The sequence below is a fragment of the Cebus imitator genome, unplaced genomic scaffold (genome assembly GCF_001604975.1).
Source record: "Cebus imitator isolate Cc_AM_T3 unplaced genomic scaffold, Cebus_imitator-1.0 Scaffold17, whole genome shotgun sequence".
Lineage (NCBI taxonomy): Eukaryota > Metazoa > Chordata > Mammalia > Primates > Cebidae > Cebus > Cebus imitator.
Genome location: NW_016107332.1, coordinates 11,490,384 through 11,511,863, shown reverse-complemented (window position 1 = coordinate 11,511,863; position 21,480 = coordinate 11,490,384). Strand labels below are relative to the sequence as shown.

The following is a 21,480-nucleotide window of genomic DNA, read 5'->3' as shown; positions in this document are numbered from 1 at the left end:
TAACAAATTTTTTGGTAAATCAGAACAATTTCAGGCCAGAGAGTTATTCTGTTTAAGGAGTTTTTACCTTTTCTGTGATATTTCCAGTTTAATTCTGAGGGGCAGCTTATTGTATTCATCTCTCACCCCAGTACTGGTAAGTTATTAGAGCACCTTGATATGATGTTGATATACGGGAAAAAAATTAAAACCCTCATTAAAGTCCTGTTTGTATTTCTGTTTTCAGCTCAAATGTATTTGAATGCATTTAAGTGCCATGTTTCTAATACACATCTATCTTTTTGTAGTAAATGATAACCTCACTTGGCATTCTCAGAAAATGGCATTTCTAATTGAGGCCTGGGGTATTTCACTTACAATGGCTATTTTTCATATCCACTATAATTAAGCTTCATGTCTTTCCTACAGCTAATGTATAGTTTGAGTCCATCAAGGTTTTATCATTTTCATTCTGGCCTAATAAAAAATGTCATCTGCTAAATTACTGGCATGTCTTACTGCACATGAATCTTCCTTAGTTTCAATACAAACTTTATCCAGGCACTTAATTTCAGGATGGAGAATTCATGAGAAGCATGCCACTACTCCTTACTCTGTTCTCCAAGTCCACATCACTAATGATAACAGTTTTCCCTCTGGCTAGATGTGGGCTAAATCCAGATGTGGGCTTCTTAACCTCTTGTCTCCAGTTAAGTAGAATTGCTTCCAACCTTAGAGTTGGTGTGCCAGATAAAGTTAGCTTTGAATTCCTTGTCTGTCTTGTGGTATCTGACAAGATTTGTCATTTATTTTGAGTCTAGGTATTTTTTCTGAAAGTAATTGTCTACTGAAAGTTTTCTGAATCAGGAAAGAACAAGTTTTGTGCAGCTTCCCCTGTCTCCCCTGCCACCTTTATTCCTATGAAACTCCTCATCAAGACATAAAATTGCCAAATAACATTGATAAAGGCCTGAAAAGTAGTGAGTTTTGTTAAAGAATTTGCTCAGTTAGTCCAATTAATGTCCAAAATTAACATAAACTTTACTGTAAGGTTTTTAAAATTTAAGACATAATTTAGTTTTTAATTAATGAAAAATGTAATATTTCTTATCACAAATGGGTGAAAGTTTTAGTATAAATCCATTGTACATGAATGATTTAACTTTGAATTTCTTCCATGCTAAATGAAACTCATTGGGTTTAGAAATTCGGAAATAAAATACTATTGTGAACTTTTAAGAAGTTCATGATTTGGAATACTATGCAGCCATAAAAAAGGATGAGTTCATGTCCTTTGCAGGGACATGGATGAAGCTGGAAACCGTCATTCTAACACAAGAACAGAAAACCAAACACCACATGTTATTACTCATAAGTGGGAGTTGAACAATGAGAACACGTGGACACAGAGAGGGGAACATCATACACTGGGGGATGTTTGGGGGTGAAGGGCCAAGGGAGGGATAGCATTAGGAGAAATACCTAATATAGATGACAGGTTGATGGATGCAGCCAACCACCATGGCATGTGTATACCTATGTAACAAATCTGCATGTTGTGCACCTGTACCCCAGAACTTAAAAGTACAACAAAAAAGTTTGTGATTATTTAATACTCCTGTTGCTCTATGATGAAAGTAAATATGAAACATCAGAATTTTACAGATGACATATTAAAGTGCTTGCAATTATTGGTGAAATTTTGGCATTTTAAGAGTGTTTTAACTGCTTGTTCAGTTCATAACCAGGCATTGGTTTAACTCTTTTTGCCTGTATACTACTGTACTGACTGAATTGAGAAAAAAGAAAAGAAAGCTGTATAAGGACATTCAAAATACTTCCATTTGTGAAAATAGCTAAGTTAGAAGAGTCATATTATTTCTGATGTTCAAACCAGGGTTATTGGTAATTTTGGGATCTGAAGGTTGATAAATTTCCGGAAGTCCAAATATCACACTACTTCAAACTATCCCCGTTTTTGAATATACAAGCAGGATTTGTCCAAAGATGAGTTACTCTTTCTTCTATCTCATTTTCTAGAAGTTAAAAAATAGGTATAGTGTATGAGTACAAGTAGAATTGAATACAATAAATTTCCTTGAATACAAGTAGATGCACTACCTGCAATTTTATTTGCAGGGACTATACAACTAAGATCAAGAGAGGGGTTTTGCAAATTTTATTCAATTTATCCCTATCTTCTCCAACTTTTTTACTGACAAAATTTTTTTACATTTGGAAATAATTATTTTTTTTATCTTGGATATTGCCAATGCCAGGAGCAAACCCATACATCATCTGATAAATAAACTTAGCTTTATTTTTTATGTTAGTGATTTTCAGAAGGGAAATAAAATTCCTTCTTTCCCTTGTATAGCTTACTTCAATTTGTTCTTTTTCTACACAACTTTCTAATACTTGCCTCAAGCATAAATATATGCAAATGGTTCATTCATTGTGGATCTGACACACAAGTATGAAAAGTAAAAGACTTGCACATTAAATAGGCCTGCTCTGCTTCAGCCTATAACCTAACAAGATGAGATCTAACATGAAGTAGAAAATATGACTCTATTTGCTTACCTTATTCCTCTACCATTTCGCTTCTACATTAACTTTAAATAGTAAGATAATAATAGAGGTAATGGTTGCCTAAATGAAACAAACAAACAAACAAACAAATAAACAAAAAACAATTGGTTTCCAGTGGAAATAGAGTTTTACAGGTGAAAAATTTTGTTCTCCATAAAAGCTTCTGATCACTTTCCAATGCAGAGGAGGACCTGCTGGAGCACCTGATTCTGCCATGAATTCCTCATGTTATTGCCACTTGTTTGTCCCCATTTCTAGATGTGGTTCCATTTAATTTTTACTACTGTTTCGAAGCTAGAACTTCATATTGGCTTGGCAAATGACTGCCCAATCCCTAGCCTCTTTGCCAGGGTAATTTTTGCCAGCCCTATCATTTTTCACTGTTTATTTGGAGAATAAAGTACTTACAGGGTTGAGGATGACAGTGAAGAAAAGTTCTCCTCCTTGGATACTTTTATCCAGCTCTTTAGGACCCCCTGGATATTCCTTGTAGAAAATAGTGTGAGTGAAAAGCCCACAGGTTTGTCTTGGGAGAACCTGAAGGAAAAATGAAAAAAGTAAGGAAAAAGCTTTTTTCAGTCAATTTGTTGAAAATTAGCTTTTTGCTCATGGAAGATGACGCACAAGCTAGTGACATTATTCACATCTAACTAGGGCCTGGACAATCTTATCATACTCTAGGCAAGAGAGGGTGATGTTAATATGGAAGGAAGAGTGAAGAAAGTTGAAGAAATATTTTAAAACTGAAATAGGTATTGCGTTATTTTAGTCACTTGTTTGTTTTAAATATCAAAGTAAGTAATTCTATGAAGAAGCCTAGTAGTTTCCAGCATCTTGAAGAGATCTTTTTTAAGAGATTTAAAAAAAGAAGTGAAAACGAGACTTTAAAAGTATTGGATTGTCTATAGTATATTGTAATCCTAATAGGCAAGAATTTTAAGAATAAAATTCTGCCATAAAATGCAATAAAAATTTTGCCAAATTCTGTCGTGCATTAGAAAATGAAGTAAATTATCAACTCAATATGCTTCTTAGGGAATGACATTTTAAATTAGAATAAATATTTGAGAAGCAAATCACAGTATCTGTTCTCTTCTGAAAGGACTACTGCAGGCTACAGTAATTGCCTCAGATTCTAAATATGAAGCCTGCCAGTTCCAAGAGATTGTCCACTTAGTTTGTTACTTTTAGAAAGTGTAACAACAAAATGATAAAAAGTCATTTAGCAAAAGATCTTCTCTTCATCCTTTGTATATAAGAGCAATTATCTGCTTCACTTATATATACTTGTGATAAGTTTTTTTGAATTTTTACAGCCTTTTGCAATTATAAAAGAAGGTATAAATTAAAGCTGTGCAAGATGGTAAAGCCTTAAGCTAAATATTTTCCTAAGACTTCATGGTGACCTGTGTTTGTCACTATACATTTGAAGTAGCAGAACATTAATAAGTATACTTCAGAGAGCTACAAATGTTACAGAATCATATACAGGCAGGTCTTCTGGTTATTGTCCTAAGCAAATCAATCTTGATGTTTTCTGTCTCGACTCTTAAAGCATATTTGGTTCAGTAAGTGCTTTCAAAATATTACCTGTCCAGGACTTCTTATGTTTTGCAATATTCCGGAAATATACTAGTTTTTTTAAAAAACTTGAATGTATATTAAATTTTAATCCAGCTCTTGGACAGTACAATACTGGTTATATAATACAATCTATTATATAATTTAGTCCTTGGACAGACAGTTCAATCAATATATCACCTATTACTGAATAAATCAAAACTGTATATATCCTTTTTATTTTGGTAAGTTGGTAGAAGTTATATCCTTAGAAGCTATTTTGTCTTAATAAAAATTAAAAAAATCTGTTTAAAGCACAGAATATTAGCTCTGATGTTTAGAGGCATAATATATGCTAATAATGCTATCTATACACACACAAAAAACTAAATGCAAACACATTTTAACAGAATTAAATATATTTTCTAACAATTATTATAAATGTAATATTGGGAAATTAAAAATGAAATTTTGAATTTGGAAAGCACTTGGAACAAATAAATGCTTTATATAGCATTTATTCATTTATTTAACAAATATTTATTCTAAACTTTATGCTAGCCAACAGAACAGAGTTAGTTCCATGCTAGTGGAACTAGCTATGGACTCTATGTTAATCTGTTGCATGGAGTTAGTTTTATGCTAGAATGCTAGATGTATGTGCTAGTTTCATGCCAGTCCATGTGAGAGAACAGAAAAAGATATGTTTTCTACTCTTGAAGAATTTAAACTATATCAGGGTAATGAGGAAGACCTCAAAGCTAAATAATAAAATGCTCACATATGTTAAATGCCAAGTAAATGTTACATTTTAAAAGTGTATGACTATGACTAAATCACTTCTAGGGTTCACTTTGAATCTCTTGCTTGGAAGATTATAGAATATATACAGAGCCATCCTTTTGACTTGATTGCCTAGCTGATTCTGTGTAAAATGAAGAGATAAGTGAAAAGATATTTGAGTTTTGTCTATCTCTCAAATTCTGTGAATTTCAGTGCAGTGAAGAGGAAGTGGCAGGCTTACCCTGCAACTCTAGGAGCACTACCGCTGAGGGTATGAGCCCCATCGAGGGCCCTAGGGGAGTCAGTGGACTACCATAGGGGGCTAGGAAGATAATCAGGAGTGTTAAAAGGGTCATATTCCACTGCCTTGCTCCTTAAATGCAGTGGCACCAAATGACGAGCATGCTCCTTGAAACAGCTTTCTTGTGCTACAGAAAGGATGAGAAAAGTTTTTAGGTATTCTGCTGTGGACAGCCCCCTAGACTTGGTTCTGGGAATGTAACAACATCAAATTCAAACTTTGAGATGCCAGTGAACCCCTGGAAACTTTATTGCTGCTGAAAATAACTGAGAGTTGATTGTGAAAGCCATGATCAACAAGAATCTTGGCCAGTGGGAACTGAAGCCAACGTCTGTAGCTAAGGCTCATTCAGGAGCAACTGCCAACAAATACTTCTGGGGGATACCAATAAAGACCACTTAGATGGTTTTCATCAGGATTAATAGTAGTCTCTACTAATGGGCATTTCCATTAAAAACAGTAAGTAGAGAGGTAGTCTAATTAGTATAGTCTAATTTCTTAGAGACTCTGGCTGATGTGGTTAGAGTTTGTGTCCCCACCCAAATCTCATCTTAAATTATAATCCCCATAATACTCATGTGTCAATGGAGAGACCACGTGGAGGTAACTGAATCATGGGAGTAGTATCCCACATGCTATTGTTGTGATAGTGAATTCTCATGAGATCTGATGATTTTATAAGAGGTCTTCCCCATTCATTCTGCACTTCTTCTTCCTGCTGCCTTGTGAAGAAGATGCTTTGCTTCCCCTTTGCCTTCTGCCATGATTGTAAGTTTCCTGAAGTCTGCCCAGCCATGCTGAATGGTGAATCAATTAAACCTCTTTCCTTTGTAAATTACCCCAGTCTTGGGTATTTCCTCATAGCAATGTGAGAATGGACTAATATGCTGGTTCTTTCTAGAGAGTCGTGTTCAACAACCAGAAATTAGAGTGGAGAGTGCTCTCATCTAAGAGCCTACAAGCCAAATATAAAAGGTTTCCACAGATTGCTGCAAAAGTGGGCCCACAGAGACAGTTCCATCAAAACAGGAAATCTGTTAGAGCCTCAATTACCTGCAAAATTCATGTATTTGTAATATAGATAAAATGTGTTTTTAGGAGAAATGGAAAATATAACCCAGGTCTGCTAAACTCCCTCTTGTCAGAACGCTAGCAGCTTGAGCCACTGTAAGTTCATTTTCAGTACAGAGGAAGAATAGATTGGGATAAAATGTGGCCATAATGTCCCCATCTAGCATTTACAACAGTTTTTACTGAGGGAAAAGTCAAGATGGGAGATGATCTAAGTTATATGTCTATCCACTGTAATTTTTGCAGACATTGAAAAACTGTCTGAAAAGAAGTCAGTTATAACCTAATTCTAGAGGGTAGACATCTCTTTAGACTTATCAGTTCAACAGAGTGTTATGGTGGCTCATCACATAGTGTTCTTCTGTGGCGTTTCTTCCCAGTGTGTGATTCTAAATCAGGAGGCCCATTCCTAGCTATACTAGTACTTTCTTTGGATTTCTGATTTGAGAATAAATTAGGATTTAATTGCTTACTTTGGGAGGTAGTAGCATATTTTGACAATATACATTTGCTAAAATTGTTAAAAGCAAAACAGAGAAGCCCAGATAGAATTAAATGGTGTTTGCAAATTAACATCACCTGTCATTTTTACTCTATATTATTATATGTTAATGGTTATGCAGGGCCTCACATGTGGCTTCTGGCTGCAAATGGTCGAGTTCTTTTTTTAGTCTGGCTTGGTAAACAGAAGAACACAGTTTGACTGGCTTGTCAAAGAGCAGCATGGTTAATATAGACAGAGTTGATGTTAGTTTTTCATACTGAATAACATTTTGAAGAAATGATGTCTACTAAAAATTATCTGCAAGTTAAATGTAATTTTTTTTTTTTTTTAGTATTTTAACATCAGTGCCTGCGTACCAGTGGTAATGTCAGTAAAAAAACCTTTTCCAGTTATATTTGAAGAATTGAAGTGATTTTAATTAAAACATTTTCTGCTTAGATATGACAAATATGCTTTCTGGAGCATGGAGCTTCTCCTACAGTTATGTTTCTAACATTTGCTTTTTTCAAATGAGGAATGTAAATCTGGCAGAATTAGTTGTACTCTATGCATACCGGAGGAAGCTCACCATGATGTTTTTGTGGATAAAACCCCTCCGGTATCTAGCTGGTTTCAGATGTGGATATTCTTCAGTGCTGGTGATTTTAATATTCCAGACCTTCTTCCAGGCCTCATAAAGCTGAACATGTACAGGGTAGACGCCGGAATGGTGAGGGGCCACAGCGTAGCCCATGTCCGTAGGAATGCCATGCTCCTAAGACAAAGCAGATGTTAATTAGAGTGTGTAAAGATTTATCTTGATCCTATTGGTACCTCAGGAATTTCAAATGTACTATAAATATATATGTTTAAATGCATCATTACTTAATTGCGTGGTAAAATTAAAGTACCAACTATTAACACCTCTAGACGTCCTGAAGCCTGGTAGCCATTCCACCAGTCTCTACGTTGATGCATCTGTGTTTGAGGGGTGGTGAGACAGAACTAGTGATTTTAATGAGTAATTTGAAATAGGCTCTATTTTGCACATCCTTGTCATAACCACCTGTTTTCCCATTGCCCACAACATCGACAAACTAAATGTTAGACACTTACTAAAAACAAAACTAAGCATTTCCCACAAAATGAAGCCAATATTTATTAGAGGAACACATTCCAAATTCACTAGGCTGCTGACAAGATTTTAGTTTGCATAGTTCAAACAAAACCAAGTTTGCCACATTTCTATTGTCCCCTCAGCATGTGGGCCAGTAGTAACAATGTTCCCTGCCTTAGGTGAAGCACACACTTTTGATTGAATAATGTGGTAAAATTCTATAGAGTAATTTTTTTTTTTTTTGAAGTAAAAGCCCCTATAGTGAAAGTTGAAAGTACTGACACAGCCAAATATTCTGGAAACTTAGTCGATTTGAAGTCAAGCTCCTGTACATTAAAATGACTCCAGTTAAAAAAAAAAAGGATAGAGGAATATTACACAGGAACACAAAATGAAATATGTCCTTTAGAAACAGACCACCCATGGCTTCAGTAGGTGACATGTATTTTTTTCTCCAAAATTATTTTTTATTTTTCTGATTATATTTTTCAATTGCTTGAAAAAAGTCTTTGAAAATTCCACTAAAATAGGTTTTTAAAATTAATAACTGTCTTTATGCCAAATAACAATTTCACATGCACAGAATCATAGTATCAGGCTGCTGAATAAATTAAATTGCAGAAATATGCAGCCAGTTGGTATGGAAAAATTAGAGATATGGTTAGCTTTGTTTTTAAATCTAAATAATAACAGGAGGGGAAGCAAGTATATGAAGTGCCTGAATGTAGAAGGAAACCAGCTTGCCAATGGCTTCCATTACCTAAATACTGTTCAAATTCCTTCGTATGGCATAAAAGACCCTCAAATTTTGGTCCCAACCTACTTAGATGGCCTCATCTCCTATCAGCACTCATTCCCCCCAATTTCTGATTTCCTTCATGTCATTGCTGTATACTGTACACACTGTCCTCCTCAATTGGAATGCCCTTTTCTTATCTTGTAAACTGTTTGTTGCTCAAAACTCAGTTCAGTCGGCTGTAGTTGAGGATGCCAAAAATGGGAGCCACTGTTAGAAAGAGAACGGGTGGTATTGGAGGTGAAGTGGACCATTCCTGTGTTTCTGAAAGGTAAGAGGGAAGTTTTAAATTCTTCATTTTATTTGAATCCTTTGTAGACATTGCCACAACCGCATAACCATCATATTCAGAACTCCACTAAAAGTTGAATTGAAATATTCCATTTTTTTTCTTACTGTTTTAAAAACTCAAACTAAAGTAATTTCTCTCCCACTAAACATCACTTATCAACACATTCTTTGTGTTCATCTAAAGTGGTTGAAGGTTAGGGAAATGGTGATAAAGACCAGTTGAAGAAAAATGAATTTCAATCACAAACACTAAAAAATGAATAATTATAGATTAACAACTTTAAAAAAATATGATGTAGTAACTTTATTATTATTATTATTATTTTTTTTTTTGAGACAGAGTTTTCGCTCTTGTTGCCCAGGCTGGAGTGCAATGGCACGATCTTGACTCATGGTCACCTCTGCCTCCTGGGTTCAGGCAATTCTCCTGCCTCAGCCTCCCGAGTAGCTGGGATTACAGGCGTGTGCCACCACGCCCAGCTAATTTTTTGTATTTTTAGTAGAGACGGGGTTTCACCATGTTGACCAGGATGGTCTCGATCTCTTGATCTTGTGATCCACCCACCTCGGCCTCCCAAAGTGCTGGGATTACAGGCGTGAGCCACCGCGCCCGGCCAACTTTATTATTTCTATAGTGGCTGTGAAATAGTATTCTTTTATTTTGAATTTCAACTTTTACATTCAGGGGTGCATGTGCAGGCTTGTTACATGGAAATGCTGTGTGGTGCTGAGGAGGTTTAACAGCTTTTTGAAGAGTATGGGAAGAAGCAAGGAAGAAATTCACAATGATAGGAGTTATGTTATAAAATTCAGGTATCTGCAAATTTGTAAGAAATTATGCTGTTCAAAAGCTCAAGGTAAATTTAAATACTTGCGTGTAGTCAGCTGTGCCTTTGGGACCCACATAGCACAAAACAATGGCCCAGCACAGCAGAGACATTTCCCTTATTTTGAATTTAAAAATATTTGGCAACCAATGCCTATACATTTTTACTTTTTTTCTCCCTAGATTTAACACTAAAGATCTACTGTGATTTTTAATTAATTAATTAATTTATTGAGACTGGATCTCACTCTGTTGTCCAGGCTGGAGTACAGTGGTGGTGAATATAGCTTACTGCAGCCTTTTCCTCCTGGACGCAAGCAATCCTTCCATAGTAGTTAGGACTACAAGTGCACACCAGCACACCCGATAAAGGGGGTTTTTAGTTCCATCTTTTATTTGTGTGCTGGTGCAGTGTGGCATAGTTGCAGAAAACATCGCTTCTGGAATCAGACATATCTGGGTGTTCAAGCTCTCATTTATCAACTGCATGGCCTTTGGCAAACAACCTATGAGCTCTAAGCCTTGTTTCCTGTTTTCGAAAATTCTAATAATAAGGGCATTAACTCAAAGGGGTTCAGAGGTAGTTTTGAAAGGCAGTTAGTATAGTTCTGGAAACATGACACACATTTAATGAATTTTAAAAATTATTGTTGTCATTACTACCCTGCTTCTATTATTTTTATATGCTACGATTCTACCTCTCAACTATAATGTGGAAATTATGAAACAACTGGGCCACTTTTTTTCCAACAAAAGAGACAGACTGTCTTTTCTACTTTCTCTGTAGATTTTGGGATTCTCTTTCTCTTTCATGAGGCTTCTGTGGTGAACTCTGACTACTATCCCAATACTCCTTCCTAGGCCTGCTTCCCTTCTGATTCCTCCAAATATGCTCAGCCCACTGCTGTGTGGTTCCAGCTTGTGAGTCATTCAGTTAGTAGGAGGCCACTTTTAAATTCATTTTAGAAAAAAGAAACATAAATTTGCTTCCAAATTTGCATTCATCACCAGAGAGAATACCTGAAAAGTTACCGTATAGAAAAGTTTGGGATAACATTGCAGGTGGTGTGATCTGGAAGGCAGGCTATCATGTTTTAAAAGGTTTAGCCATCATGCTAATATTTTGGCTGATTACTTCCTCTGTATTGTTCAATTTGAGATTAAGCAAATATTATTTTATAAACTGCAGCAAAAAGTCTACCTTAAAAGTTAATTCTCATTATTCTTTTCATTAATCCTTGATTGAAAGTAGCGTCTTAGATCCAGGAACTATATGTCAAGATTTTTCTAGTGGAGGATATGGGTCAGAAACACTGAGGAATATGGCTAGGTAACTATATAATTAAATACTTGGAACACAAGTGGAATTAATAATGTTAATAGTTGAATTAATGACCTCCACATCTCAGCCCTACCAGACACTCTCTTTCTCCAGGGTGTCTCCATATTATTAAATGACATCATCGACCATCAACAAACAAGTTGTTGTGTTGAAAGATAGAGTTTTGACACCTCCTGTTTCTTCTTTCCTAAATCTAGTCCATGGTTATGTCCTATCCGTACTATCTCTGGTATACATCTTAAGTTTAGCTACTTTTCTTTAGTTCTATCATTATCATCACTCTATTTTAATAGATTAATATTTTAATCTATTTTAATAAAATAAAATAATTTATTTTATTCTCTCTGGTGATGAATGCAAATTTGGAAGCAAATTTATGTATCATCACTCAAATTTAATCCACCATCTTATCCCATTGCCTTGTGGCATAGAATCCCATTTTCTCTCTTGCTTCCTTCTAATCCATTCCTTGCAAGCTAATATTTAAAAGATATAAATATGATTATGTGACTGCCTACTCAAAATCCTCTCCTGATTTCCCTTTGCACTTAAATTACAGAACTCTTAGCATGATCACAAGCACTGTGTATGATCCTTGCTTCGCTATCTAGCCTCAACTTGCACCACTCTGCATCCTTCACTGAATTTTAGTCATGTGAACCTTTCCTTGAAACTCACCAAGCACTTTTCTACCTCAGCATCTTCCTATATATAGTTTCTTAGCCTGAAATGTTTCTACTCCAAATCTTCACCTGGATAAATTTGAAAGTAATTTATTCTGTCACATCTTCAGAGAAGACTTTGCTGACAAGTCCCTTTAAATGAAGTCGATAGTAAGACTTCTCTTAGTAGCTTTCCTTGGTTTTACGTAGTACAGAGTTTGTAAGCATGTATATTTTGTGTAGAAAAGATATTTATATAATATCTTTCTTTTTCATTAAACAATAAACTTCATCAAATTTAGGCTCCATTTTATCCACTGCAATATGCTCAGTGTCTTTCTAACAGCAAGTAGTCAACAAATATTAGTGAAAAACTACATGATCTGATTCTGACTACCTCCCTCTCATTTCAATGTTCACTCTCTCAATTATCTTTATTAGACTGCCTGTTTGGCTGAAGAATAAACACATAGTAACTCTCAGGGAAATTTTAATATCTGTGTAAATAATACTTGAAAGTACTTTGAGACTGTAGTTAAAAATTATGAGGGCAGAGCAGGATGGCAGAATAGAAGCCTACACCATTTGTACCCCTTGCAGAAAGACCAAATTTTAACAACTACCTCTATACAGAAAAGTGCTGTTTAGAAAAAACAAAAATTAGATGAGCAATCATAGTACCTCATTTTATCTTCATAGAAGTTAATGAAAATGGCATCAAGGAGGGTTGGAGACAGTCTTGAATCACCAGTGCCATCTTTCCGCTATCCCTTGGCAGTGGCCATGAAGTGCAGAGGGTCTATGTACTTGGGGGAGGGAGAGCCCAGTGACTGGGGGACTTTACATTGAACTCAGTGCCACCCTGTCATAGCAGAAAGCAAAGCCATGCTGGTTTCAGCCGGTGTCCACACATGGAGCATTTGGACTAGACTTATCCAAGGGGAATTCATGCATCTCATCAGTTAGAGCTGGAGTTTCTTGTCAAGTCTTGCCACCATGGGCCAACACGCTCTAAGGTCCTAGATAAACTTGAAGGACAGTCCAGCACATAAGGACTGCAATTCCTAGGCAACTCCTAGTTCTAGACTGGGCTTAGAGCCAGTAGACTAGGGTAGATGTGACTTAGGTAGTAACACTAGTCTGAGCAGCTAAAGGATTGCTTGTGCCACTCCTCCTCCAATCCCAGACAGTGCAACTCACAGCAATGAAAGTGTCTCCTTCCTTCTGTTTAAGGGGAGGAGGGCAAAGAGCAAAGAGGACATTGTCTTGCATCTTGGATACTGGCTCAGCCACAGTAGGAGAGGGCACCAGACAGAGTCATGAGACCCCCTTCCAGGCCCTAGCTCCTGGAGAAAATTTCTTGACACACTCTGGGACAAAAGAGAACCCATTGTCTTGAAGAGAAAGAGCTAGTTTTGGAAGGATTCATCACCTGATGACTAAAGAGCCCTTGGGCCTGAATAACGATCAGTGATAGCCATGGTGTATGCTGTGAGCCTTGGGCACTGGGATGCAATGACTACATGTGCAACTTGGCACACTCCCAGCAGTGGTGACTATGGTGAAAGACTCCTGTTTAAGAAAAGCATAGGGAAAAGTAAAGGGGACTTTTTCTTGCACCTTATATATCAGCTTGGCCATAGTGGAGTAGAGCAACAAGTGGGCTCTTGGGGTCTCTGAGTTCAGGCCTAGGCTCTTGAACAGCATTTCTTGACTTTCTCTGGGTCAGAGGGAAGCCCACTACCCAGAGTGTGAATCCCAGGCCTGGCAGCATTCACCATAAGCTGAAAGAAGGGCCCTTGGGCTTAAGTGAACGACACTGGTGGCTTGGCAGAACCCTGCCATGGGCTGCTGTAGCAGTACTCAGAGGGAAAGGCTCTTCTCCCTGTGGAAAGGGGAAGGAAGAGTAGGTAGTAATTTATAGTATGGTTTGAGTACCAACTTATCCACAGTAGCATAGAACATCAAATTTCTAATGTTTTTCACTCCAATCCTTGGCTCCCAGACGGCATCTCTGGACCTGTCTGGGGCCTCGAGGAACTTGCTGCTCTGAAGGGAAGAACACAAACCTCGCTGGCTTTGCCACTTGCTGACTGTAGTGGCCTAGGGCCTTGAGTGAACGTAGGTGGTAGCCAGGTACTGGTTAAAGTGGGCCTTGGACAAGACTCAATGCTGTGCTGACTGAGTCTTTAGGCCTGACCCAGTGCAGTCCCAGTTGTGGTGGCCACAGGGGTGCTTGCATCATCATAACCCCAGTTCCAGGCAGCTCAGCACAGAGAAAGAGACTCTGTTTATTTGGGAGAAAGTAAGGAAGATGAACAAGAATTTCTGCCCAATAAGCCATAAACTTCTTTTAGATCTTCTTCAAGACCAAGATGATACCTCTATGAGTCTGCAAGAACCACAATGACATTGGGCTTGGGGACCAAGCACCTTTGAATATCTGAAAAGCCTTCTCAAGGACAAGTACAAACAAGCCCAGACTGCAAAGGCTATAATAAAGACCTAACTTTTCTGTGCCCAGACACAGATGAACATTTACAAGCGTCAAGATGATCCAGGAAAACAGCCTCACCAAGTGAACTAAATAAGTCACCAGGGACCAATCCTGGAGAAATAAGGATGTGTGACCTTTCAGACAGAGAACTCAAAACGGTCATTTTTGAGGAAACACAAATTCAAGATGAACACAGATAAGGGATTCGGTAATCTATTAGATAAATTTTAAAAGAGATTGAAATAATGAGAAAGAAGGAGAAATTCTAGACTTGAAAAATGCAATTGACATGCTGAATAATGCATCAGTCATTTAATAGCAGAATTGATCAAAAAAAAAAAAAAAAAAAAAAAAAAAAAAAAAAAAAAAAAAAAAAAAAAAAAAAAAAAAAAAAAAAAACAAAAAAAAAACAATATAGCACACGTATAAGATCTAGAAAATATCCTCCAAACGGAAAATCTCAGAGATACTGGCTTTAAAAAAGAGATGGAGAAACAGATAGGGGTAAAAAGTTTATTCAAAGGAATAATAACAGAGAACGTCCCAAACCTGGAGAGCAACATTCAAGTACAAGAAGGTTATGGAACTACAAGCAGGTTAACTCAAAGAAGACTACCTCAAGGCATCTAATAATCAAACTCCCAAAAGTCAAGGACAAAGACAATATCCTAAATGCAACAAGAAAAGTAACAAATAGCATACAATGGAGCTTCAATACATCTGGCAGCAGACATCTGGCAGCAGGTTCAGTGGAAACCTGACAGGCCAAGAGAGGGTGGCAAGACATATTTAAAGTGCTGAAGAAAAAGAACTTTATTGTTAGAATAGTCTATCTGGTGGAAATATTCCTCAAGCATGAGGGAGAAATAAAGATTTTCACAGACAAACAAAAACTGAGGGATTTCATCAACACCAGACCTATCTTACAAGAAATGCTAAGGGGAGTTTTCCAATCTGAAAGAAAAGAATATTAATGAGCAAGAAGAGATCATCTGAAGGTAAAAATACTGATACACTGGTAATAGGCACACAGAGAAACACAGAATATAATAACACTGCAATGGTGATAGATGAATACTCTTAAGTAGAAAGACTAAATGATGAATTAATCAAAAGTAATACTGCAAAAACTTTTCAAGACATAGTTGAATAAGACATAAGGAACAACAAAAAATTAAAGAGAGAGCGGATGAAGTTAAAGTGTAGAGTTGTTATTAGTTTTCTTTTTGTGTGTTTATTTATGCAATCAGTGTTAAGTTGTCATCAGTTTAAAATAAATTGTATTTGCTAGTCTCATGATAACCTCAAATAAAAAAAAACACAAAAAATAAAAAGCAAGAAATTAAAGCATACCACAAGACAAAATTACTTTCACTAGAAGGAAGACAGAAAGGAAGAAAAGAAGAAAGAGAAAACCCCAAATCAACCAGAAAAAAAAAATAACAAAATGACAGGAGTAAGTTTCTACAAATAAATAATAACACTGAATGTAAGTGAACTAAACTCTCTGATCAAAAGACAAAGAGTGGCCAAATGAATGAAAATACAAGGTCCTATGATCTGCTTCTTACAAGAAACACACTTCACCATACTATAAAGATGCACAAAGACTGAAAATAGGGATGTAAAAAGATATTCCACGTCAATTGAATTAAAAAATGAACAAGAATAGTATATAAGACAAAATAGATTTGAAATCAAACACTATAAGAAGGGACAAAGAAGGTCACTATATAATGATAAAGGAGTCAACTCAGTAATAGCATAAAACAATTTTAAATATATGTGCACCCAACTCTGGGACATCCAGCTATATAAAGAAAATATTATTAGCTATAGAGAGATAGACTCCAATACAATAATAGTTGGAGATTTCAACACTCCACTTTCAACATTGGACAGATGTCCCAGGCAGAAACTCAACAAAAAATACTGGACTTAACACTATATAGCAAATGAATCTAATACATATTTAAAGAACATTTCAACTAAAGGCTACAGAATACACATTCTTTTTCTCAGCACATAGATTATTTTCAAGGATAGACCATATATTAGGTCATAAAACAAGTCTTAAAACATTTATAAAAATGAAAACGATATCAAGCACCTTCTCTGGCAACAATGGAATAAAACTAGAAATCAACAGCGAGAGGAATTTTGGATACTATACAAACTCAAAGGAAACTAAACAATATGTTCTTGAATGGCCAGTGGGTCAATGACAAAATTAAGACAGAAATTGAAAAATATTTTGTAAAATAAATTCTAATGAAAACAAAACATACCAAAACTTGTGGGATACAACAAAAGCAGTACTAAGAGGAAAGTTTATGGCTACAAGTGCCTACATAAAAAACAAGCCTTTAACCTAACAATGCATCTTAAAGAGCTATAAAAGAGCAAACTGAACCCAAGATGATAGAAGAAAAGAAATAATAAAGATCAAAGCAAAAATAAATGAAACTGAAATGAAAAAAAAATACAAAAAAGTCAATGAAACAAAAAGGTTTTTTTCTAAAATAAAATCAGCAAAAGTGGCCAGATTAATAAAGAAATAAATGGGTGAGGACCCAAATAAATAAAATCAGATATGAAAAAGTAAACACTGCAACTGATACTGCAGAAATTCAAAGGATCAATAGTGGCTACTGTGAGCAACTATATGCTAATAAATTGGAAAATTTACAGGAAATGAATAAGTAACTAGGCACATACAACCTACCAAAATTGAACCACGAAGAAATCCAAAACTTGAAAGGACCAATAACAAGTAATGAGATCAAAGACATAATAAAATGTCTTCCAGTAAAGAAACACCCAGAACTTGACGGTTTTACCGCTGATTTCTACCAAACATTTAAAGAAGAGCTAAAAGAAATCCTACTAAAACTATTCTAAAAAATAGAGGAGGAGAAAATTCTTCCGAATTCATTTTATGATGCTGGTATTATATTGATATCAAAACCAGATAAAGATACATCAAAAGAAAAGAAAAGAAACTACAAGCCAATATCTCTGATAAATATTGATGCAGATATTCTCAATAAAATACAAACAAAACCAACAACACATTAAAAAGATCGATTATGACCAAGTGACATTTATCCTTGGGATGCAAGGATGGTTCAGTGTACAAATCAATCAGTATGATACATCATATCAACAGAATGAAAGACAAAAATCTTAGGATCATTTCAATTCATGCTGAAAAAGCATTTGATAAAATTGAACATCTGATCATGATAAAAACCCTCAGCAAACTTGTTATAGAAGGTACATACCTCTTCATAATAAAAGCCATCTATGACAGACCCACAGCTGGATTCATACTAAATTGGGAAAAACTGAAAGGCTATCCTTTAAGATCTGGAAGACAACAAGAATGCCCACTGTCACTACTGTTACTCATCATAGCACTGAAAGTCCTAGCTATATAGCAATCAAAAAAGAGAAAGAAATGAAGGGCATTCCAATTGGAAAGGAAGCAATTAAATTACCCTTGTTTCCAAATGATATAATCTTATATTTGGAAAAACCAACACTCTACCAAAAAATTATTAGAACTGACAAACAAATTCAGTAAAATTTAAGATACAAGATCAACATTCAAAAACCAGTAGCATTTCTATATGCCAATGGTGAACAATGAGAAAAAGAGGACAAAATGTAATCCTATTTATAGTAGCCACAAATAAAATTAAATACCTAGGAATTATCCAAAAAGTTAAAGATCTCTGCAATGAAAACTGTAAAACACTGATGAAATAAAGAGGACACCAAAAACATTAAAAGATATTCCATGTTCATGGATGAGAAGAAATATTATTAAAATGTCCATATTAAACAAAGCAATCTATTCCATAAAATCTTTATGAGAATACCAATGATATTTTTCACAAAATATATAGTATAACCCAAAACTTTATATGGAACCACAGAAAATCCAGAATAGCCAAAGCTATCCTGAGCAAAAGAAACAAAACTAGAGGAATCACATTACCTGATTTCAAATTATACTATGGAGTTATAGTATGGAAGACAGAATGCTACTGGCATACAAGCTGATACCATAGACCAATGGAATAGAAAAGAGAACCCAGAAACAAATTCATACTTCTACAGTGAATTCATTTTTGACAAGGTGCCAAGAACATACATTGGAGAAAGGACAATCTCTTCAATAAATGCTGCTTGAAAAACTAGATCTGAACCCCTGTCTATTGCCATATACAAAAATCAAATCAAAATACATTGAAACCTTAAATATAGGACCTCAAACTATGAAACTACTATAAGAAAACATAGGGAAACTCTCCAGGACATTGGTCTGGGCAAAAATTTCTTGGGTAACACCCTACAAGCATAGGCAACCAACAAAAAAAAGGACAAATGGGATTACATCAAGTTAAAATGACTCTACATAGCAAAAGAAACAATCCACAAAGCAAAGACAACCCACGGAATGGGAGAAAATGTTTGCAAACTACCCATCTGACAAGGGATTAATAAGCAGACTATATAAGAAATTTAAACAACTCTATAGGAAAAAAAAATTAGTAATCCGAATAAAAAATAGGCAAAGGGCTTGAACAGACATTTCTCAAAAGAATACATACAAATGGCAAACAGGCATTTGAAAAGATCCTCAACATCATCATCAGAGAAATGCAAATAAAAACTACAGCGAGACTTCATCTAACCCCACTTAAAATGACTTTTCTCCAAAATGAAAGGCAATAACAAATGCTGGAAAAGATGTGGAGAAAAGAAAATCCTCATGTGCTTTTGGTGGGAATGTAAATTAGTACACCCACTATGGAGAACAGTTTGGAGGTGTCTCAAAAAACTAAAAATAGAACTACCATATGATCCAGCAATCTCTCTGCTGAGTATATATCCAAAGGAAAGGAAATCAGTATATCAAAGGGATATCTGCACTCCCATGTTTGTTGCAGCACTGTTTACAATAGCCAATATTTGGAAGCAACCAGTGTCTATCAACAGATAAAGAAAATGAGGTATATAATTATATATATATATATATATATATATATATATATGTGTGTGTGTGTGTGTGTGTGTGTATGTGTGTATAATATAGACATACAGTATAATAGTACACAATAATGCTATTGTGTACTATTATATATAGTACACATATACAGTACACTATATATAATCAGGTATATATATATTTCAGGTATCCTATATATATGTGTGTGCATGTATGTCTGTAACTGAATCCCATTCTTTTTTATGGCTGAATAATGCAGTATTGTGAACTATTATACTGTATGTATGTAGGTCTATACATACATATGTGTATGTATACATATACGTATGTATGTATACACAGATATATGTATAGACCTACATACATACATACTTGTATATATGTAGGTATATATATGTATATACCTATATATACAGTATGTATGTATGTGTGTATGTATATATATACATATACAGGTATATACCTGTATATGTATATATATACATACACACATACATACACATATATATGTATATGTCTACATACATACAGTATAATAGTACACAATAGTGCACTATTCAGCCATAAAAAACAATGGAATTCAGTTATCTGCAACAATATAGATGGAACTAGAGGTCATTATGTTAAGTGAAATAAGCCAGACACAGAAAGACAAACATCACATGTTCTCACTTATTTGTGGTATGTAAAACTCCAAACAATTCAACACATGGAGACAGGGAGTAAAAGTATGGATACCAAAAGCTGGGTAGGACAGTGAATGTTGGAGAGGAGGTGGGCCTGATTAATGAGTACAAAATATAATTAGGAAGCGTGAATATATGTAGTATTTGATAGCACAACAGGATGAGTATAGTCAAAATTATATAATTGTACATTTAAAAATAACTAAAGGAGTATAATTGGATTCTTCATAACACTAAGGATAAATGCTTTGGGGGGTGGATATTCCATTTTTCATGATATGATTATTATGTACTGCATGCCTCTATCAAATATTTCATGTATCCCATAAATATATACCCCTATTGAGTACCCACAATAATTAAAAATTAAAGAAAATTATTGTTCCAGTGAAGACTTTATTTCAATAAATTCATGTATTTGTTATGTAAAGTTAAAAATTACAAGATTTTCCTAAATTATGCATTGAAATATTTCCAAATAGACAATATGAAAATAATATAATTTTGTCAAGCAAAAAGTAATACTGTAGTCTTTAGAACAATTTCCACAAGAACTAAAAAAAGAAACAAACATCATTCAGATATTTGAGAAATACAGTTAGCCTCGAAGGAAAGATTGTTTATGTCTTTAATGTCTTTAATGATATGTCTTTATTTAGACTCTTGCTAGTGATTAAGAATGTTACTTAACTTTTAGTTTGTGTCTCTATTTCAAGTTCTCTCTAAACAGAAAAACCTTTGTAATTTTCATTAATGACTAGACTTATTGTCTGTTTCCATATTTTGCAGATGAGTAAATATGCAAATTAATTTACGGAAAACCCTACCATGATAGGAAATCAAACATTCTGCGTGCTACAGTGAAAAAAGAGTCCCAAACTTCATTACAGTATAATTTGGAAATACTTCAAAATGCTTTTCACTTTGGTTCATTTTGGTTGGAATGTCCCATTTCCTCAGTATACAGAAGTTCATGCTTTGGTTAACTATCTCATAGTATTGAGAATTTACATACATAATTTACATGGGTTGAAGATAAAATTTCCTTATATTTACATTTGATAGCATATTTTGAAGTTGATTCTAGGACAACATTTTTTCCCCTAGAGTTTCAAAGGGGCTTTGTTAAAACCTATGGCTTTGGGGGCAAAAAAACCGTGTCTTCCTTAAAATCTGGGGCTATTTGAGATATTATTTAACAAAGAAAAGAATACACTTTTTTCAAGATGATAGGAGCGTAATTCTGACCACATTCTGCCTCCCTCTGTTTAGAAAATGAAATTAGTACCTTTTAAGATATAAGGCGGTGAAACCCCGTCTCTACTAAAACTACAAAAAATTAGCTGGGCATGGTGGTGTGTGCCTGTAATCCCAGCTACTCAGGAGGCTGAGGCAGGAGAATTGCCTGAACCCAGGAGGCGGAGGTTGCGGTGAGCCGAGATGGCGCCATTGCACTCCAGCCTGGGTAACAAGAGC

The 21,480-nt window shown here is 35.2% G+C and overlaps 1 protein-coding gene and 1 long non-coding RNA gene across 4 annotated transcripts in view; one reads left to right on the top strand and one right to left on the bottom strand.

Annotated features, from left to right (window-relative positions):
- LOC108290744 overlaps positions 1 to 21,480 on the top strand; it is a 319,814-nt gene that overhangs the window by 33,778 nt on the left and 264,556 nt on the right. The window lies entirely within an intron of this gene.
- Positions 1 to 21,480, bottom strand: part of LOC108290741 (bifunctional heparan sulfate N-deacetylase/N-sulfotransferase 3) — a 200,711-nt gene that overhangs the window by 96,608 nt on the left and 82,623 nt on the right. For all 3 annotated transcript variants that reach the window (XM_017510653.2, XM_017510642.2, XM_017510664.2), the window contains exons 5-6: positions 7,360 to 7,545; positions 2,980 to 3,108 (exon numbers count right to left, since the gene is read on the bottom strand). In XM_017510653.2, the coding sequence (XP_017366142.1) occupies positions 2,980 to 3,108; positions 7,360 to 7,545 (315 nt within the window). The remainder of the gene's footprint in view (positions 1 to 2,979; positions 3,109 to 7,359; positions 7,546 to 21,480) is intronic.